Source organism: Oncorhynchus kisutch, linkage group LG22 (genome assembly GCF_002021735.2).
Source record: "Oncorhynchus kisutch isolate 150728-3 linkage group LG22, Okis_V2, whole genome shotgun sequence".
In the NCBI taxonomy this organism is placed as follows: Eukaryota; Metazoa; Chordata; class Actinopteri; order Salmoniformes; family Salmonidae; genus Oncorhynchus; species Oncorhynchus kisutch.
In genome coordinates, this window is record NC_034195.2 from 57,946,775 (window position 1) to 57,966,006 (window position 19,232).

A 19,232-nucleotide genomic window follows, 5' to 3' on the forward strand; every position below is an offset into this window, starting at 1 on the left:
TGAAATGCATCATAATTGACTGTAGCGTGCACACACAACAGTCCCATGATGACTGAAAACACAAACGTGGGATGAACTAGTGACAAATTTCCAGGCAAGAGAGGTCCATTTAAAATGAATTAATTCTTCCCTTGCCCTGCAAGTGTCAACTCATCTGACATTATCAAAAGGGAGAGGGTGTGTCTTTTAAGTGTTTGGAATGCAGCCTATGACCCTAGTTTGCAACACAATCTATAGATAACATTGATTTTACTCCCAAGCATATATTATCATTGTCTGTTTTTGTACTTCTTGTATGTATACAGTTTTTTTTACAATAAAAAATATGTAATTGGATACCTATTTTATTTATTTTTTCAATACATGATACGCAATTCAACTGACATATGCAATACAATAAAGTGAAATAATTAAAAATAAAACATTTCTTTTAGTGTTGGCAAGTGGGAATGACCCTCAAATTGGCTTAGTCTCGTAGTGAGGTGCTATAAAACGTAGCTAGCGTCATTTGGGTATATTCTTAAATGGAATACATGAGCAAACTAAACAACTAGCTAGCCAGAGATGGGTAACGTTACCTGACAGGAGCGCTAGCTAGCTACGTTAGCTTGCTAGGTACATTCATAGTTTTTAGTATGGCTGTTTTTTAAGCTCAACTTCAACATTTCCACCAAGGACGTTGCCTCTCAGATCATCATTCTCCCTTTCTTGGGCAAGGAACATTTTAAAGTAGACTTGGATCTGACGAGGTAAAAACGTAATTTAAGTGCTGGGGGTTTTAGGACTGTTTACTTTGCGTTTGGACCGGAATCCGAATGTGCGATTCACACCTGATCACGTGATTTGTTTGAGTCTAAAGCGTCTGCCTGTATCACGTGACTCTTCTCCAGTTCAGTCTTCCTCCTTTGAACGCCAGGACCGTCCAGGACAGTACAGCACACTGTACATCCGCAAGAACACCAATTTGACATTCTAGACTCACGTGATACAATGGAAGAGAAAACTATCTCCAACTCCAGGCGTTGTTATAAACAATGGCTTTGTTTCATGGTTTTGTTCATGTCCTTCTCTGTAATCTACGTGGATGCGGTGTGGCCGATGCCTCAGATGATCAGCTCTTCCATGGCCCGATACACACTAAATCCACGGGAGTTTATTTTTCAGTACTCTAGTGGATCATCCGCTCAACCCGGTTGTTCTCTTCTGGACTCGGCTTTCGAGAGATACTTCCCGCTCATCTTCACGGATTATAGGGCAGGTAATAACAAAACATTTTAAATAAATGGATAACAGTTTTAAGTTATGTGAATCAGTCCTCATCATTCATTGGTCATGGTCAGTTGTTGGGAGTATTCTGTTTTTTGAAAACCATGTTGCCAACCATTGTAGAGCAAAACAAAAGGTACCTTTGGTTTGGTACCTATTCATTGTAGCATGTGACTTTTAGTTCAATGAACACTGCAGAGCCCCAGCAACACTGCATAACACCTGTGATTTAAAAGTAATTAATTTAAGAATATGCCTGCTTAATGACCTAACCTTTATTAGAGGCAGAGTTTATTTGGTTATATTTGAGAGTAACGAATTTGCATGACTTGCAAAGTTGTTTTCACATATTTTATGACTACAATTTTAGATTTTTGAGTTGTACAGGTGAGCTATTTCACATAATTCATCATGTTCATTGATGTTTATGTTCATGTGTTTGTGTTTGATTCAGCCAGACCCAGACAGCACAATGAATGGTTTAGGTTCCCTTTCACCGTTGTGGTCCATGTGGAGAGAGCAGAATGTGAGGGCTATCCAGACGCAGACTCTTCAGAAAGCTGTAAGTGATGAAACACTAAAACACACTCTGTCCTGAAACTTCCACTGTGCAGCCCCTGCTGAGTAAATACACGTAGTGGTGAAAGAGTACTGAAATATCCTTCTCCAGTAGAAGTACAATTACTGGTTTAAAAAAAGACTCAAGTGAAAAGTAGCTCATGTAAAAAGTATTCAGAGTAAAAGTAATTTGGTTACTTTTAAAGAGTACTTACATAAATCATACACATGGTTAGTAAATGTTAATGCAAGTGTAGCGATATGCTTGTACTTCTAGTTCCGACAATGCAGTAATATTTAACAAATAATCTAATAAATTCACAACAACTTGGGGAGGCAGGGTAGTGGTTAGAGCGTTGGACTAGTAACCGGAAGGTTGTGAGTTCAAACCCCCGAGCTGACAAGGTACAAATCTGTCGTTCTGCCCCTGAACGGGCAGTTAACCCACTGTTCCCAGGCCGTCATTGAAAATAAGTATGTGTTCTTAACTGACTTGCCTGGTTAAATAAAGGTAAAATAACTAATACACACAAATCTAAAGGGGTCTATGAGAATATGTACATGTAAGTATATGGATGAGCCGTGGCCGAGCGGCATAGGCAAGGTGCAGTAGATGGTATAAAATACAGTATATACAGTGGGGAGAGCAAGTATTTGATACACTGCCGATTTTGCAGGTTTTCCTACTTACAAAGCATGAAGAGGTCTGTAATTTTTATCATAGGTACACTTCAACTGTAAGAGACGGAATCTAAAACAAAAATTCAGAAAATCACAATGTATGATTTAAGTAATTAATTAGCATTTTATTGCATGACATAAGTATTTGATACATCAGAAAAGCAGAACTTAATATTTGGTACAGAAACCGTTGTTTGCAATTACAGAGATCATACATTTCCTGTAGTTCTTGACCAGGTTTGCACACACTGCAGCAGGGATTTTGGCCCACTCCTCCATACAGACCTTCTCCAGATCCTTCAGGTTTCGGGGCTGTCGCTGGGCAATACGGACTTTTAGCTCCCTCCAAAGATTTTCTATTGGGTTCAGGTCTGGAGACTGGCTAGGCCACTCCAGGACTTTGAGATGCTTCTTACGGAGCCACTCCTTAGTTGCCCTGGCTGTGTGTTTCGGGTCGTTGTCATGCTGGAAGACCCAGCCACGACCCATCTTCAATGCTCTTACTGAGGAAAGGATGTTGTTGGCCAAGATCTCGCGATACATGGCCCCATCCATCCTCCCCTCAATACGGTGCAGTCGTCCTGTCCCCTTTGCAGAAAAGCATTCCCCAAAGAATGATGTTTCCACCTCCATGCTTCACGGTTGGGATGGTGTTCTTGGGGTTGTACTCATTCTTCTTCTTCCTCCAAACATGGTGAGTGGAGTTTAGACCAAAAGGCTCTATTTTTGTGTCATCAGACCACATGACCTCTCCCATTCCTCCTCTGGATCATCCAGATGGTCATTGGCAAACTTCAGACGGGTCTGGACATGCGCTGGCTTGAGCAGGGGGACCTTGAATGCGCTGCAGGATTAATGCGCCGCAGTCAAATGACCACCCCTCATGACTGTCAAACGCTTCCTAAAACACTTCTGCGAGCAGGCCTTTCTAATCGACCTGGCCCGGGTATCCTGGAAGGATATTGACCTCATCCCGTCAGTTGAGGATGCCAGGTCATTCTTTAAAAGTAACTTCCTCACCATCTTCGATAAGCCTGCTCCGTTCAAAAAATGCAGAACTAAGAACAAATCGTCTGGTCTTGACAATCTGGACCCTCTATTTCTAAAACTATCCGCCGCCATTGTCGCAACCCCTATTACCAGCCTGTTCAACCTCTCTTTCATATCGACTGAGATCACGAAGGATTGGAAAGCTGCCACAGTCATCCCCCTCTTCAAAGGGGGGGGACACCCTGGACCCAAACTGTTACAGACCTATATCCATCCTGCCCTGCCTTTCTAAGGTCTTCGAAAGCCTAGTCAACAAACAGATCACTGACCATTTCGAATCCCACCATACCTTCTCCGCTGTGCAATCTAGTTTCCGAGCCGGTCACGGGTGCACCTCAGCCACGCTCAAGGTACTAAAGGATATCATAACCGCCATCGATAAAAGACAGTACTGTGCAGCCGTCTTCATCGACCTGGCCAAGGCTTTCGACTCTGTCAATCACCATATTCTTATCGGCAGACTCAGTAGCCTCGGTTTTTCTAATGACTGCCTTGCCTGGTTCACCAACTACTTTGCAGACAGAGTTCAGTGTGTCAAATCGGAGGGCATGTTGTCCGGTCCTCTGGCAATCTCTATGGGGGTGCCACAGGGTTCAATTCTCGGGCCGACTCTTTTTCTCTGTATATATCAATGATGTTGCTCTTTCTGCGGGCGATTCCCTGATCCACCTCTACGCAGACGACACCATTCTGTATACTTCTGGCCCTTCCTTGGACACTGTGCTATCTAACCTCCAAATGAGCTTCCGTGGCCTCCAACTGCTCTTACTTATTTGTCGCAAGACCCACTGGCTCCAGGTCATCTACAAGTCCATGCAGGTAAAGCTCCGCCTTATCTCAGTTCACTGGTCACGATGGCAACACCCACCCGTAGCATGCGCTCCAGCAGGTGTATCTCACTGATCATCCCTAAAGCCAACACCTCATTTGGCCGCCTTTCCTTCCAGTTCTCTGCTGCCTGTGACTGGAACGAATTGCAAAAATCATTGAAGTTGGAGACTTTTATCTCCCTCACCAACTTCAAACATCTGCTATCTGAGCAGCTAACCGATCGCTGCAGCTGTACATAGTCCATCGGTAAATAGCCCACCCAATTTACCTACCTCATCCCCATACTGTTTTTATTAATTTACTTTTCTGCTCTTTTGCACACCAGTATCTCTACCTGTACATGACCATCTGATCATTTATCACTCCAGTCTTAATCTGCAAAATTGTAATTATTCGCCTACCTCCTCATGCCTTTTGCACACAATGTATATAGACTCTTTTTTTCTACTGTGTTATTGACTTGTTTATTTTTCACTCCAGGTGTAACTCTGTGTTGTTGTCTGTTCACACTGCTATGCTTTATCTTGGCCAGGTCGCAGTTATAAATAAGAACTTGTTCTCAACTAGCCTACCTGGTTAAATAAAGGTGTTCTCAACTAGCCTACCTGGTTAAATAAAGGTGTTCTCAACTAGCCTACCTGGTTAAATAAAGGTGTTCTCAACTGGCCTACCTGGTTAAATAAAGGTGTTCTCAACTGGCCTACCTGGTTAAATAAAGGTGTTCTCAACTAGCCTACCTGGTTAAATAAAGGTGTTCTCAACTAGCCTACCTGGTTAAATAAAGGTGTTCTCAACTAGCCTACCTGGTTAAATAAAGGTGTTCTCAACTAGCCTACCTGGTTAAATAAAGGTGTTCTCAACTAGCCTCCCTGGTTAAATAAAGGTGTTCTCAACTAGCCTACCTGGTTAAATAAAGGTGTTCTCAACTAGCCTACCTGGTTAAATAAAGGTGTTCTCAACTAGCCTACCTGGTTAAATAAAGGTGTTCTCAACTAGCCTACCTGGTTAAATAAAGGTGTTTTCAACTAGTCTACCTGGTTAAATAAAGGTGTTCTCAACTAGCCTACCTGGTTAAATAAAGGTGTTCTCAACTAGCCTACCTGGTTAAATAAAGGTGTTCTCAACTAGCCTACCTGGTTAAATAAAGGTGTTCTCAACTAGCCTACCTGGTTAAATAAAGGTGTTCTCAACTAGCCTCCCTGGTTAAATAAAGGTGTTCTCAACTAGCCTACCTGGTTAAATAAAGGTGTTCTCAACTAGCCTACCTGGTTAAATAAAGGTGTTCTCAACTAGCCTACCTGGTTAAATAAAGGTGTTCTCAACTAGCCTACCTGGTTAAATAAAGGTGTTTTCAACTAGTCTACCTGGTTAAATAAAGGTGTTCTCAACTAGCCTACCTGGTTAAATAAAGGTGTTCTCAACTAGCCTACCTGGTTAAATAAAGGTGTTCTCAACTAGCCTACCTGGTTAAATAAAGGTGTTCTCAACTAGCCTACCTGGTTAAATAAAGGTGTTTTCAACTAGTCTACCTGGTTAAATAAAGGTGTTCTCAACTAGCCTACCTGGTTAAATAAAGGTGTTCTCAACTAGCCTACCTGGTTAAATAAAGGTGTTCTCAACTAGCCTACCTGGTTAAATAAAGGTGTTCTCAACTAGCCTACCTGGTTAAATAAAGGTGTTCTCAACTAGCCTACCTGGTTAAATAAAGGTGTTCTCAACTAGCCTACCTGGTTAAATAAAGGTGTTCTCAACTAGCCTACCTGGTTAAATAAAGGTGTTCTCAACTAGCCTACCTGGTTAAATAAAGGTGTTCTCAACTAGCCTACCTGGTTAAATAAAGGTGTTCTCAACTAGCCTACCTGGTTAAATAAAGGTGTTCTCAACTAGCCTACCTGGTTAAATAAAGGTGTTCTCAACTAGCCTACCTGGTTAAATAAAGGTGTTCTCAACTAGCCTACCTGGTTAAATAAAGGTGTTCTCAACTAGCCTACCTGGTTAAATAAAGGTGTTCTCAACTAGCCTACCTGGTTAAATAAAGGTGAAATAAAAAATATATAAAAAATAAATGTTACACGTAATGATGGATTTGCATTAGTATACAGTGGGGCAAAAAAGTATTTAGTCAGCCACCAATTGTGCAAGTTCTCCCACTTAAAAAGACGAGAGAGGCCTGTAATTTTCATCATAGGTACACTTCAACTATGACAGACAAAATGAGAAAAAATCCAGAAAATCATATTGTAGGATTTTTTTATGAATTTATTTGCAAATTATCAAATAATACTCACTTTCCTTTCAATATTTTCCCCAGATTTTTGCAGAGATTTTTACCTATATTTATCTATATTGCTGAAAAGTTGTGAAGACACAAACTATGAAATAACACATATGGACTCATGTAGTAACCAAAAAAGTGTTAAACAAATTAAAATATTTTTGAGATTCTTCAAAGTAGCCACCCTCTGCCTTGATGACAGCTTTTCACACTCTTGCCATTCTCTCAACCAGCTTCATGAGGTTGTCACCTGGAATGCATTTCAATTAACAGGTGTGCCTTGTTAAAAGTTAATTTGTGGAATTTCTTTCCTTAATGCGTTTGAACCAATCAGTTGTGTTGTGACAAGGTAGGGGTGGTATACAGAAGATAGCCCTCTTTGGTAAAAGACCAAGTCCATATTATGGCAAGAACAGCTCAAATAAGCAAAGAGAAACAACAGTCCATCATTACTTTAAGACATGAAGGTCAGTCAATCTGGAAAATTTGTGCAGTTGCAAAAACCATCAAGCGCTATGATGAAACTGGCTCTCATGAGGACTGCCACAGGAAAGGAAGACCCAGAGTTACCTCTGCTGCAGAGGATAAGTTCATTAGTTACCCGCCTCAGAAATTGCAGCCCAAATAAATGCTTCACAGAGTTCAAGTAACAGACACATTTTAACATCAACTGTTCAGAGGAGACTGTGTGAACCAGGCCTTCATGGTCAAATTGCTGCAAAGAAACCACTACTAAAGGACACCAATAAGAATTAGAGACTTGCTTGGGCCAAGAAACACGAGCAATGGACATTAGACCGGTGGAATTCTGTCCTTTTGTCTGATTCCACATTTCAGAGTTTAGGTATCAACCTCCGTGTCTTTGTGAGACACAGAGTAAGTGAACGGATGACCTCCACGCGTGGTTCACACCCTGCCACCATTGCTGGTGACAATGTCATTTATTTAGAATTCAAGGCACACGTTACCAGCATGGCTACCACAGCATTCTGCAGCGATACGCCATCCCATCTGGTTTGCGATTAGTGGAACTATCATTTGTTTTTCAACAGGACAATGACCCAACATACCTCCAGGCTGTGTAATTGCTATTTGACCAAGAAGGAGAGTGATGGAGTGCTGCATCAGATGACCTGGCCTCCACAATCACCTGACCTCAACCAAATTGAGATGGACCACAGAGTGAAGGAAAAGCAGCCAAGCACTTGGCTCACTTGGCTCAGCATATGTGGGAACTCCTTCAAGACTGTTGGAAAAGCATTCCAGTTGAAGCTGGTTGAGAGAATGACAAGATTTTGCAAAGCTGTCATCAAAGCAAAGGGTGTCTACTTTGAAGAATCTAAAATATATTTTGATTTCTTTAATACTTTTTTTGGTTACTACATGTGTTATTTCATTTTTTTCACTTTTATTTAACCAGGTAGGCCAGTTGAGAACAAGTTCTCATTTGCAACTGCGACCTTGCCAAGATAAAGCAAAGCAGTACGACAAAAACAACAACACAGAGTTACACATGGAGTAAACCATAAACACGCCAATAACACAATAAACAAGTCAATGACACAGTAGAAAAAAGAAAGTCTATATACAGTGTGTGCAAAAGGCATGAGGTAGGCAATACATAGGCCATAGGAGCAAATAATTACAATTTAGCAGATAGTTAGCATTAGATAGCATTAGTTTTGATGTCCTCACTATTATTCTACAATGTAGAAATAGTTTAAAAAATAAAGAAACTCATGAATGAGTTGGTGTTCAAAAACCTTTGACTGGTATTGTACCTTAAATTAATCTGCTGATGTTATTACTAATATATCCAACATGCTGTAAACTATTGTCTTAGCAATGAATTGTTTTTAATTCTCATCATCCAACTATGACACACCCCTCACTATTGTCATTGGTTGTATTGCACTGTACATAACCTGGTTCAAGCATTCATTCACCCTGAAGAAGGCACAGCGATGGATAGTTTGTATAGAGTGTCCGACTCTCCTTATTTATTTTCATAACCTACACTTTTACTGCCCTTAGTCAGCACCTCTACCAACTGTTTTGGGGCGTGTGCGCCAGCTCATGCTTTTTATTAGTTTAAAACCATCAGAAATACTATTTCAGACATCCTCCAATTGCTACATTTGCACACAAGCCAGGTGTTCCTCATGCATGCTCAACTAAAATATATAACAAAATATATAACAATAAACATTATGTAACAAAGTTAAAACAATTCACACAATTAAACAATGATGGTGCACAAATTAGCGGGAGACAGAGCGTATTCTGGAGAGAGACGTACCTATACCCCCACACCCCTTCCCTTCTTCTTGTGTCTCCATATGACGTTGAGAAATAGTGCATTATGGGTAGTGTAGATGATATCTGGATATAAGTTAATAAATATGCACAAAAATAATGTTTGTAGTTATAGGTAACCAGATAGTTGTAATAGCAAAGTTACTAACACACACTTACTGTGGTGAGTAAAAACTCATGCTTCTGAAGGATTGAAATTGATTATGGGGGTCTTCTGAAGACCCCCTCCATTGATTATGTTATTGTTAATTTGCTTACATGCCATTGTACTTATGCTCACCGTATAGCTGAATATTGAGGCCTCTGTCTGTGTCTAGCTCTCTGCCAATAAGCGCAGCCCCGCGTCTGTGAGAAAAGGGACTGAGGGTGAGAGAGAGACGGTGTCTGTTTTTCTCTGAAACAAGGGCAGATTTTCATGCCACTGAGACAGGTTCTCAGAAACCTTGTGTTAAGAATAACTTGTTCTTTGAGCTGCACATGCAGGGTTTGACATAGGAGATCGCACCGTAATGTGTGACCTCGGGTATATAAGATCCAGTCTTTCTTTTGTTCGGGGCAGAATTCTGGAGAGACGTCAGTTGTATGTTTGACCTTTGACTTCTGTCTACAACTGTATTTTGATTCAGATAGTTCTGATTTATAAGTGCACATTTTGAGTATTCCTTATTTGTTCTGTAAATACCGGAGCCCAGAAAAGTGGAACCAACACGTCCTTTAAAACAGGGCAAACTCATTCCATGGAGGGCGGGGTGTTTGCGGGTTTTTGTTTTTTTAGAACCTAGACAACCAGGTGTGGTAAGTTCCTTACTAATTAGTGACCATAATTAATCAATTAAGTTAAGTTAATCAACCATAATTAAACAAGGGTGGAGCGAAAACCCACAGACACTCAGCCCTCTGTGGAATGAGTTTGACATGTTCTTTAAAATAAAAAAAACTTTATCTTGATAATTAGTGAATTGGTATGTCTGAACCTGAACGTAGTTAATCATCACATTGAAAAAGGAAGAGAGGAAATGAATGAAGTTCACTCACCCACCCCTTGGCTCACCCACCCCTTGGCTCACCCACCCCTTGGCTCACCCACCCCTTGGCTTACCCATCCCCTTGGCTCACCCATCCCCTTGGCTCACCCATCCCCTTGGCTCACCCACCCCTTGGCTCACCCACCCCTTGGCTCACCCACCCCTTGGCTCACCCATCCCCTTGGCTCACCCATCCCCTTGGCTCACCCACCCCTTGGCTCACCCATCCCCTTGGCTCACCCATCCCCTTGGCTCACCCATCCCCTTGGCTCACCCATCCCCTTGGCTCACCCACCCCTTGGCTCACCCACCCCTTGGCTCACCCACCCCTTGGCTCACCCACCCCTTGGCTCACCCATCCCCTTGGCTCACCCACCCCTTGGCTCACCCACCCCTTGGCTCACCCATCCCCTCACCCACCCCCTCACTCAAACTCCCTTTTTCACTGAAATGAATGTAGGAACTAAGTTCATTCACTCACCCCCTCACTCAAAGTCCCTCTCACTCACATTGTTCAGAAAGAGTACTGAAATATCCTACTTCAGTAGAAGTACCTCTACTTTAATTAGATTTTATTCCAGTAGTAGTAAAAAGTAAAAATGACTGACTTTGAAAAATATGAGTACTCTGAAAAGTTACTAAATTACAGTAACGTGAGTATTTGTAATTAGTTACTTTACACCTCTGAATACACATACGGCTGATTTGAATCTTTCTTTCTTGTGTTATAGACAAGCTGAGTGTGTGTTCGGGCCAGGCAGCACTGAGGGCTGAGACGGTATGGGGAGCACTCAGAGGTAGAAACACAAGTGTTTAGAAATCAGTGATCAATATGATCAATGTTGTCCTTTGATGAAGTAACCACATGTCCTCTGGTAAATAACAGGTTTGGAGTCATTCAGTCAGCTGGTCTACCAAGATGACTTTGGGGAGGTAAGTCATAACTGAACAGTCAACATTGTGTGTTTTATTTTATTTGACCTTTATTTCACTGGGCAAGTCGGTTAAGAACAAATTCTTATTTTCAATGACAGCCTAGGAACATTGGTCAGGGGAACTACCTTGTTCAGGGGCAGCACTACAGATTTTTACCTTGTCAGCTCAGGGATTCGATCTTGCAACCTTTCGGTTACGTCCAACTCACTAACCACTAGGCTACCTGCCGCCCAGGTAGCCTACTGTGTGTGTACTTGTACTACTGAATACCAGAAGTCCTTACAAGTAGGGGGAAAAAACTCACTAGTGAGGACATTGTGGTCGTTCTTCACTTTTAAAAAGGTTATTAGGGTTGGAATTAGGGTTATAATTAGGGTTAAGGATTTTGGTGTTAAGGTTAGAGGTTATAGGATTTTCAATCTGAATCAATTTTTACTTACCAAAAGGGGTGTGGGTGTGTGTGAGAACTGAACAGTCAACATGCTGCCAACAATATGATTTGCACAAATGGATCAAACTTGATCTGATCATTTCTGTTCTCTATCAATCTGATTTATTTATTTCAGTATTTTGTGAATGAGACTGAGATAGAAGACTTTCCCCGCTTCCAGTTCCGAGGGATATTATTGGATACGTCACGTCACTACCTTCCTTTACACGCTATTCTGAAGACCCTGGTAAAGATATATATATTTACACATACAGAACCAGTCAAAAGATTGGACACATCTACTCCTTCCAGGGGTTGTCTTTATTTGTACTATTTTCTACATTGTAGAATAATAGTGAAGACATCAAAACTATGAAATAGCACATATGGAATCATGTAGTAACCAAAAAAGGGTTAAACAAGTCTAAATATATTTTAGATTCCTCAAAGTATCCACCCTTTGCCTTGATGACAGCTTTGCACACTCTTAGCATTCTCTCAACCAGCTTCATGAGGTAGTGACATGGAATGCATTTCAATTGACAGGTGTGCCTTGTTAAAAGTTAATTTGTGGAATTTCTTTCCTTAATGAGTTTGAGCCAATCAGTTGTGTTGTGACAAGTTGCTCTAGTCGGCTGGCCCTCTCTACATATTCATCGCCAGACCCACGCCATTTGCACACACTGTATATAGACTTTTTTTTTTCTATTGTGTTATTTATTGACTGTATGTTTGTTTATTCCATGTGTAACTCTGTTGTTGTTGTTTGTGTCACACTGCTTTGCTTTATCTTGGCCAGGTTGCAGTTGTAAATGAGAACCTGTTCTCAACTAGCTTACCTAGTAAAATAAAATAAAAACCAGCCCTATTTGGTAAGAGGCCAAGTCCATATTATGGCATGAACAGCTCAAATAAGCAAAGAGAAACGACAGTCCATCATTACTTTCAGACATGAAGGTCAGTCATTACAGAACATTTCAAGAACTTTGAAAGTTTATTTAAGTGCAGTCGCAAAAATCATCAAGCACTATGATGAAACTGGATCTCATGAGGACCGCCAAGCAATGGAAGACCCAGAGTTACCTCTGCTGCAGAGGATACGTTCATTAGTTAACTGGCTCTCATGAGGACCGCCAAGCAATGGAAGACCCAGAGTTACCTCTGCTGCAGAGGATAAGTTCATTAGTTAACTGGCTCTCATGAGGACCGCCAAGCAATGGAAGACCCAGAGTTACCTCTGCTGCAGAGGATACGTTCATTAGTTAACTGGCTCTCATGAGGACCGCCAAGCAATGGAAGACCCAGAGTTACCTCTGCTGCAGAGGATACGTTCATTAGTTAACTGGCTCTCATGAGGACCGCCAAGCAATGGAAGACCCAGAGTTACCTCTGCTGCAGAGGATACGTTCATTAGTTAACTGGCTCTCATGAGGACCGCCAAGCAATGGAAGACCCAGAGTTACCTCTGCTGCAGAGGATACGTTCATTAGTTAACTGGCTCTCATGAGGACCGCCAAGCAATGGAAGACCCAGAGTTACCTCTGCTGCAGAGGATAAGTTCATTAGTTAACTGGCTCTCATGAGGACCGCCAAGCAATGGAAGACCCAGAGTTACCTCTGCTGCAGAGGATAAGTTCATTAGTTAACTGGCTCTCATGAGGACCGCCAAGCAATGGAAGACCCAGAGTTACCTCTGCTGCAGAGGATACGTTCATTAGTTAACTGGCTCTCATGAGGACCGCCAAGCAATGGAAGACCCAGAGTTACCTCTGCTGCAGAGGATACGTTCATTAGTTAACTGGCTCTCATGAGGACCGCCAAGCAATGGAAGACCCAGAGTTACCTCTGCTGCAGAGGATACGTTCATTAGTTAACTGGCTCTCATGAGGACCGCCAAGCAATGGAAGACCCAGAGTTACCTCTGCTGCAGAGGATACGTTCATTAGTTAACTGGCTCTCATGAGGACCGCCAAGCAATGGAAGACCCAGAGTTACCTCTGCTGCAGAGGATAAGTTCATTAGTTAACTGGCTCTCATGAGGACCGCCAAGCAATGGAAGACCCAGAGTTACCTCTGCTGCAGAGGATAAGTTCATTAGTTACCTGTCTCTCATGAGGACCGCCAAGCAATGGAAGACCCAGAGTTACCTCTGCTGCAGAGGATACGTTCATTAGTTAACTGGCTCTCATGAGGACCGCCAAGCAATGGAAGACCCAGAGTTACCTCTGCTGCAGAGGATACGTTCATTAGTTAACTGGCTCTCATGAGGACCGCCAAGCAATGGAAGACCCAGAGTTACCTCTGCTGCAGAGGATAAGTTCATTAGTTAACTGGCTCTCATGAGGACCTCCACAGGAAGGAAGACCCAGAGTTACCTCTGCTGCAGAGGATACGTTCATTAGTTAACTGGCTCACATGAGGACCGCCAAGCAATGGAAGACCCAGAGTTACCTCTGCTGCAGAGGATAAGTTCATTAGTTAACTGGCTCTCATGAGGACCGCCAAGCAATGGAAGACCCAGAGTTACCTCTGCTGCAGAGGATAAGTTCATTAGTTAACTGGCTCTCATGAGGACCGCCAAGCAATGGAAGACCCAGAGTTACCTCTGCTGCAGAGGATAAGTTCATTAGTTAACTGGCTCTCATGAGGACCGCCAAGCAATGGAAGACCCAGAGTTACCTCTGCTGCAGAGGATAAGTTCATTAGTTAACTGGCTCTCATGAGGACCGCCAAGCAATGGAAGACCCAGAGTTACCTCTGCTGCAGAGGATAAGTTCATTAGTTAACTGGCTCTCATGAGGACCGCCAAGCAATGGAAGACCCAGAGTTACCTCTGCTGCAGAGGATAAGTTCATTAGTTAACTGGCTCTCATGAGGACCGCCAAGCAATGGAAGACCCAGAGTTACCTCTGCTGCAGAGGATAAGTTCATTAGTTAACTGGCTCTCATGAGGACCGCCAAGCAATGGAAGACCCAGAGTTACCTCTGCTGCAGAGGATAAGTTCATTAGTTAACTGGCTCTCATGAGGACCGCCAAGCAATGGAAGACCCAGAGTTACCTCTGCTGCAGAGGATAAGTTCATTAGTTAACTGGCTCTCATGAGGACCGCCAAGCAATGGAAGACCCAGAGTTACCTCTGCTGCAGAGGATAAGTTCATTAGTTAACTGGCTCTCATGAGGACCGCCAAGCAATGGAAGACCCAGAGTTACCTCTGCTGCAGAGGATAAGTTCATTAGTTAACTGGCTCTCATGAGGACCGCCAAGCAATGGAAGACCCAGAGTTACCTCTGCTGCAGAGGATAAGTTCATTAGTTAACTGGCTCTCATGAGGACCGCCACAGGAAGGAAGACCCAGAGTTACCTCTGCTGCAGAGGATAAGTTCATTAGTTAACTGGCTCTCATGAGGACCGCCAAGCAATGGAAGACCCAGAGTTACCTCTGCTGCAGAGGATAAGTTCATTAGTTAACTGGCTCTCATGAGGACCGCCACAGGAAGGAAGACCCAGAGTTACCTCTGCTGCAGAGGATACGTTCATTAGTTAACTGGCTCTCATGAGGACCGCCACAGGAAAGGAAGACCCAGAGTTACCTCTGCTGCAGAGGATAAGTTCATTAGTTAACTGGCTCTCATGAGGACCGCCACAGGAAGGAAGACCCAGAGTTACCTCTGCTGCAGAGGATAAGTTCATTAGTTAACTGGCTCTCATGAGGACCGCCAAGCAATGGAAGACCCAGAGTTACCTCTGCTGCAGAGGATACGTTCATTAGAGTTACCAGCCTCAGAAATTGCAGCCCAAATAAATGCTTCACAGAGTTCAAGTAACAGACACATCTTAACATCAACTGTTCAGAGGAGACTGTGTGAACCAGGCCTTCATGGTCAAATTGCTGCAAAGAAACCACTACTAAAGGACACCAATAAGAAGAAGAGACTTGCTTGGGCCAAGAAACACGAGTAATGGACATTAGACTGGTGGAATTCTGTCCTTTTGGTCTGAGATTTTTGGTTCCAACTGCCTTGTCTTTGTGAGACGAAGAGTAGCCGCATGTGTGGTTTCTACCGTGAAGCATGGAGGAGGAGGTGTGATGATGCTTTGCTGGTGACACTGTCTGTGATTTATTTAGAATTCAAGACACACTTAATGAGCATGGATACCACATCATTCTGCAGCGATACACCATCCCATCTGGTTTGCGATTAGTGGAACTATAATCTGTTTTTCAACAGGACAATGACCCAACACACCTCCAGGCTGTGTAATTGCTATTTGACCAAGAAGGAGAGTGATGGAGTGCTGCATCAGATGACCTGGCCTCCACAATCACCTGACCTCAACCCAATTGAGATGGTTTGGGATGAGTTGGACCGCAGAGTGAAGGAAAAGCAGCCAACAAGTGCTCAGCATATGTGAGAACTCCTTCCAAACTGTTGGAAAAGCATTCCAGGTGAAGCTGGTTGAGAGAATACCAAGAGCGTTGAAAGCTCTCATCAAGGCAAAGAGTGGCTACTTTGAAGAATCTAAAATCTAAAATATATTTTGATTTGTTTAACACTTTTTTTGGTTACTACATGATTCCATATGTTGTTATTTCATAGTTTTGACGTCTTCAATATTATTCTACAATGTAGAAAATAGTCCAAATAAAGAAAAACCCTTGAATGAGTAGGTGAGTCCAAACTTTTGACTGGTTCTGTATATACATTTGAGTTATAACATTGAGGTCCAGTTTCTCAGCTCACGTTATGCGTTCTCCTAGACTACAAAGCACTTTGAATGGTGAATTTCCATTGAGAATGATTTTTAGTCCTGGACTAGGCTTAATCTGACTCGGACAGGGTATATATAAATGATACTCACTTCAGATCCTTATCCTTGTTTACTAGGATGCGATGTCCTACAACAAGTTCAATGTTTTCCACTGGCACATCGTGGACGACCCCTCCTTCCCCTACCAGAGTAGCACCTTCCCTGACCTCAGCAGCAAGGTGAGAGGAGAGAACCTGTAATGGAGCTGAACATGTATAATGCCTTATGATGCTGTTCTAAACCATAAAGGCTTATGACATGTTAAACCAGCAAGGTGAGAGGACTGGAACTGGAGCTCTCTGGCCTGGGATATGGTAAAGCATTAATAATGCATTATGATGTTATAATACAATATAAAGGCACATTATAAACATGCTTATAACCAGTAATAAAGCTGTATAATGCGTATAACTGCAGGTCTTAAGTAAAGTGGTGAAGGAACATGTAGAGTGCAATGTTAAGCTGTCAGGTTCTCTTTTTTCATGTGTTTTATTTCACTTGGAAAGTGGAAGAATCATAATGAGTTGGGTAACATAGATCATTCCTATCTGCATAATATGCTGATGTGAGATACTTATTAGAATGTATCCCTTTGGACTCTGGTGTTGGCAGTTGCACTTCTTCCCTCAGCTGGGGCTCAGTCACCTGGGGCCCAGAGAGGGGAGAGGTCAGGCTTGTCTTTCACATGTTCCTGGTGCTATGCAGAATATCATTCTTAAACTACGTGAAGGGAGGGTGTGATTAATGGGGAACCAATTACTGGATTCCACAATGTCTGTGCGCCAGTCACTCCCTCCTTTGGCCTTGGGGGAGATAAGGTATGAGACTAGATGTGTGGGGTAGTGTCTGGAGTTGACAATTGATTTATGCCATTGGTCGAGTTGGTGTTTTTGTGCTATGAAGTACCAGGAACCCTTTCGCTTTCTGGCCCTTGGCTCTAACCACTAGGCTACCTGCCGCCACTGTGGTTTCCCCTTCCACTTGAGGAAACTGGATAGACACAGGTGGTTCTGATAATGAGTTGCTGAAAAGATGTTCTGCAGCTGAACTGTTAACTGTAAGCCTGGTCCCAGTTCTGTTTCACAATTCTATAAGGATTTGTCAGGTGAACAGAAACAGATAGGTTTTGTTCAGCTGATGTTGTGATTGGCTCTTTGTCCCAGGGTGCTTTACCTTACCTGCGTGTGCCTCTCAATGTCTGTGTGTGTAACGTTTGGAGTCAGGAAGCCGGTGCAGAAGGTGAGTTTAATAGACCTGAACAAGGCAACAAAACAGGAGACACGTACTGAACGTGAACAAAACCAATACTGCCTGATGATTTAGGCTACTGAGGGCTAATAAAGGGAAGGTAATCAAGGTGATGATGAAGTCCAGGTGTGTGTAATGATTGGGAGCAGAGGTGTGACCGACCGGCTCAAAACGGTCTTATGTAGCATTTAACATTTCAAATTGTGTTTTGTTTTATACATTGGATAAAACTAGAGACTTAGAGCTACAAAATGGTATATCATACACTGCATTTTTGTGGACCAATGGGAAAGTAGTTCTGCTTTGAAAGTTGATAAATTTGTAAACTCACCTTTGAGAAAATGTCCCTTGAATATTTTTGTAAACCTCCTGGAGAGCTCTCCTTTGTCTACACCCATTCAGCATTGTTCACACCCTCTTAAACCAGCCCCACCCATTCAGCATTGTTCACACCCTCTTAAACCAGCCCCACCCATTCAGCATTGTTCACACCCTCTTAAACCAGCCCCACCCATCTCTTTAAGGATCCACATGTGAGGTCATGTGCTAAACAGTGAGTAGTGTAGTAAAGATGAAGACTAAAAGTGGTAGTAGCCTACAATAAGGAACAATTCCATGTGTGTCCAGATATAAATATGGTATAAATATTAGATGACTCTTATACAGACACACTTGTCTAAATTGATGGGTCACGTGAAAGAAATGCTGTAACCCCCAGCTACAGAAGGTGTAAGTGGTACAGCCAAATGGCTACTTGCATAGTAGCAATATAAAGAAAATAATATACAGTATGTACAATATCAGTGATAGATGAGGTAGTTATATGCATACTGTTAGGTTCTTATTTTTAATTGTAAATAACCACTAGAGAAGCTTTAACCAAGTTTAATTCTGCCCAAAGGTTCTGTAATTCAGACAACATTTGTCTCATCCAGATATTTATATCCCACTTAAGACACTTCTCCTTCTCTCCAATCCTTCTTATGATTTAACAGGAAAAGAGTAACAAGATCCCAAACCCTTATTACTCCCTTCAGGTGACCTGTCCTCACCTCCTGACCTCAACCCCTCCTTCACCTAATCTACAGATGTCCATCTGTCTCCCCTGTATCAACACATCTCTGTTCTGACCTCAACCCCTCCTTCACCTAATCCACAGATGTCCATCTGTCTCCCCTGTATCAACACGGTGCTCTGCTCCCGTCCCCCAACACATTCCACAGCTATCTGTCCTCCTACAGAGACATAAAACCCAGTCTCTTTCATTTCCTATCATTCATTTACTATCTCAATGTTCAAAGTTTAGCCAATTCCAACAATACAATCAGGGTTAAAGTGGCTGAGCAGCAGGATAAAAAAATAAATAGATAGTAGCAGCAATGCATGGCGTGTGTGTTAGCAGAGAGACATTTCAATAGAGGCACTGCAGATAGTGCTGATGACTGGTCCGTCTGAACCACGCATGAACAAGGGAATCTATATTCGGAGAGTCTGTTTCTGTCCTGCCCTTGACTTTGGTGCAGGGCATGTGATGTCCATAGCCTCTTCGTCGCAAAACTCCCTGATCTTCTCAAAAATATGTTTGTCAAGCTGTGTCCAGTCCAGGTGGTGCTTGTACAGGCAGACCATCTATGGGAGGAAGGATGTCAGCGTTGTGCAGCAGCTGAAACCTGGTCCCTACTGAGTCTGAACGCTCCCTGGTGACAACAACACTAGGCTCCAGAGCATCGAAGCTGTAAAACAGGAAATAACTAAATAATTGAGAAGATATTACAACCTTGCATAACAAGAATGACCTCATACAA

The 19,232-nt window shown here is 42.6% G+C and overlaps 1 protein-coding gene across 3 annotated transcripts in view; it reads left to right on the forward strand.

Moving 5' to 3' along the window:
• The first annotated feature begins 521 nt into the window (after positions 1–521).
• Positions 522–19,232, forward strand: part of hexa (hexosaminidase A (alpha polypeptide)) — a 54,252-nt gene continuing 35,541 nt past the window's right edge. Inside the window, exons 1-6 of one of the 3 annotated variants that reach the window (XM_031801837.1) lie at positions 522–1,258; positions 1,721–1,828; positions 10,734–10,799; positions 10,889–10,935; positions 11,505–11,615; positions 16,257–16,358. In XM_031801837.1, coding sequence (XP_031657697.1) covers positions 991–1,258; positions 1,721–1,828; positions 10,734–10,799; positions 10,889–10,935; positions 11,505–11,615; positions 16,257–16,358 — 702 coding nt within the window. In that variant the 5' untranslated portion in view covers positions 522–990. The remainder of the gene's footprint in view (positions 1,259–1,720; positions 1,829–10,733; positions 10,800–10,888; positions 10,936–11,504; positions 11,616–16,256; positions 16,359–19,232) is intronic. The other 2 variants (XM_031801836.1, XM_031801838.1) reach the window with 2 other exon arrangements.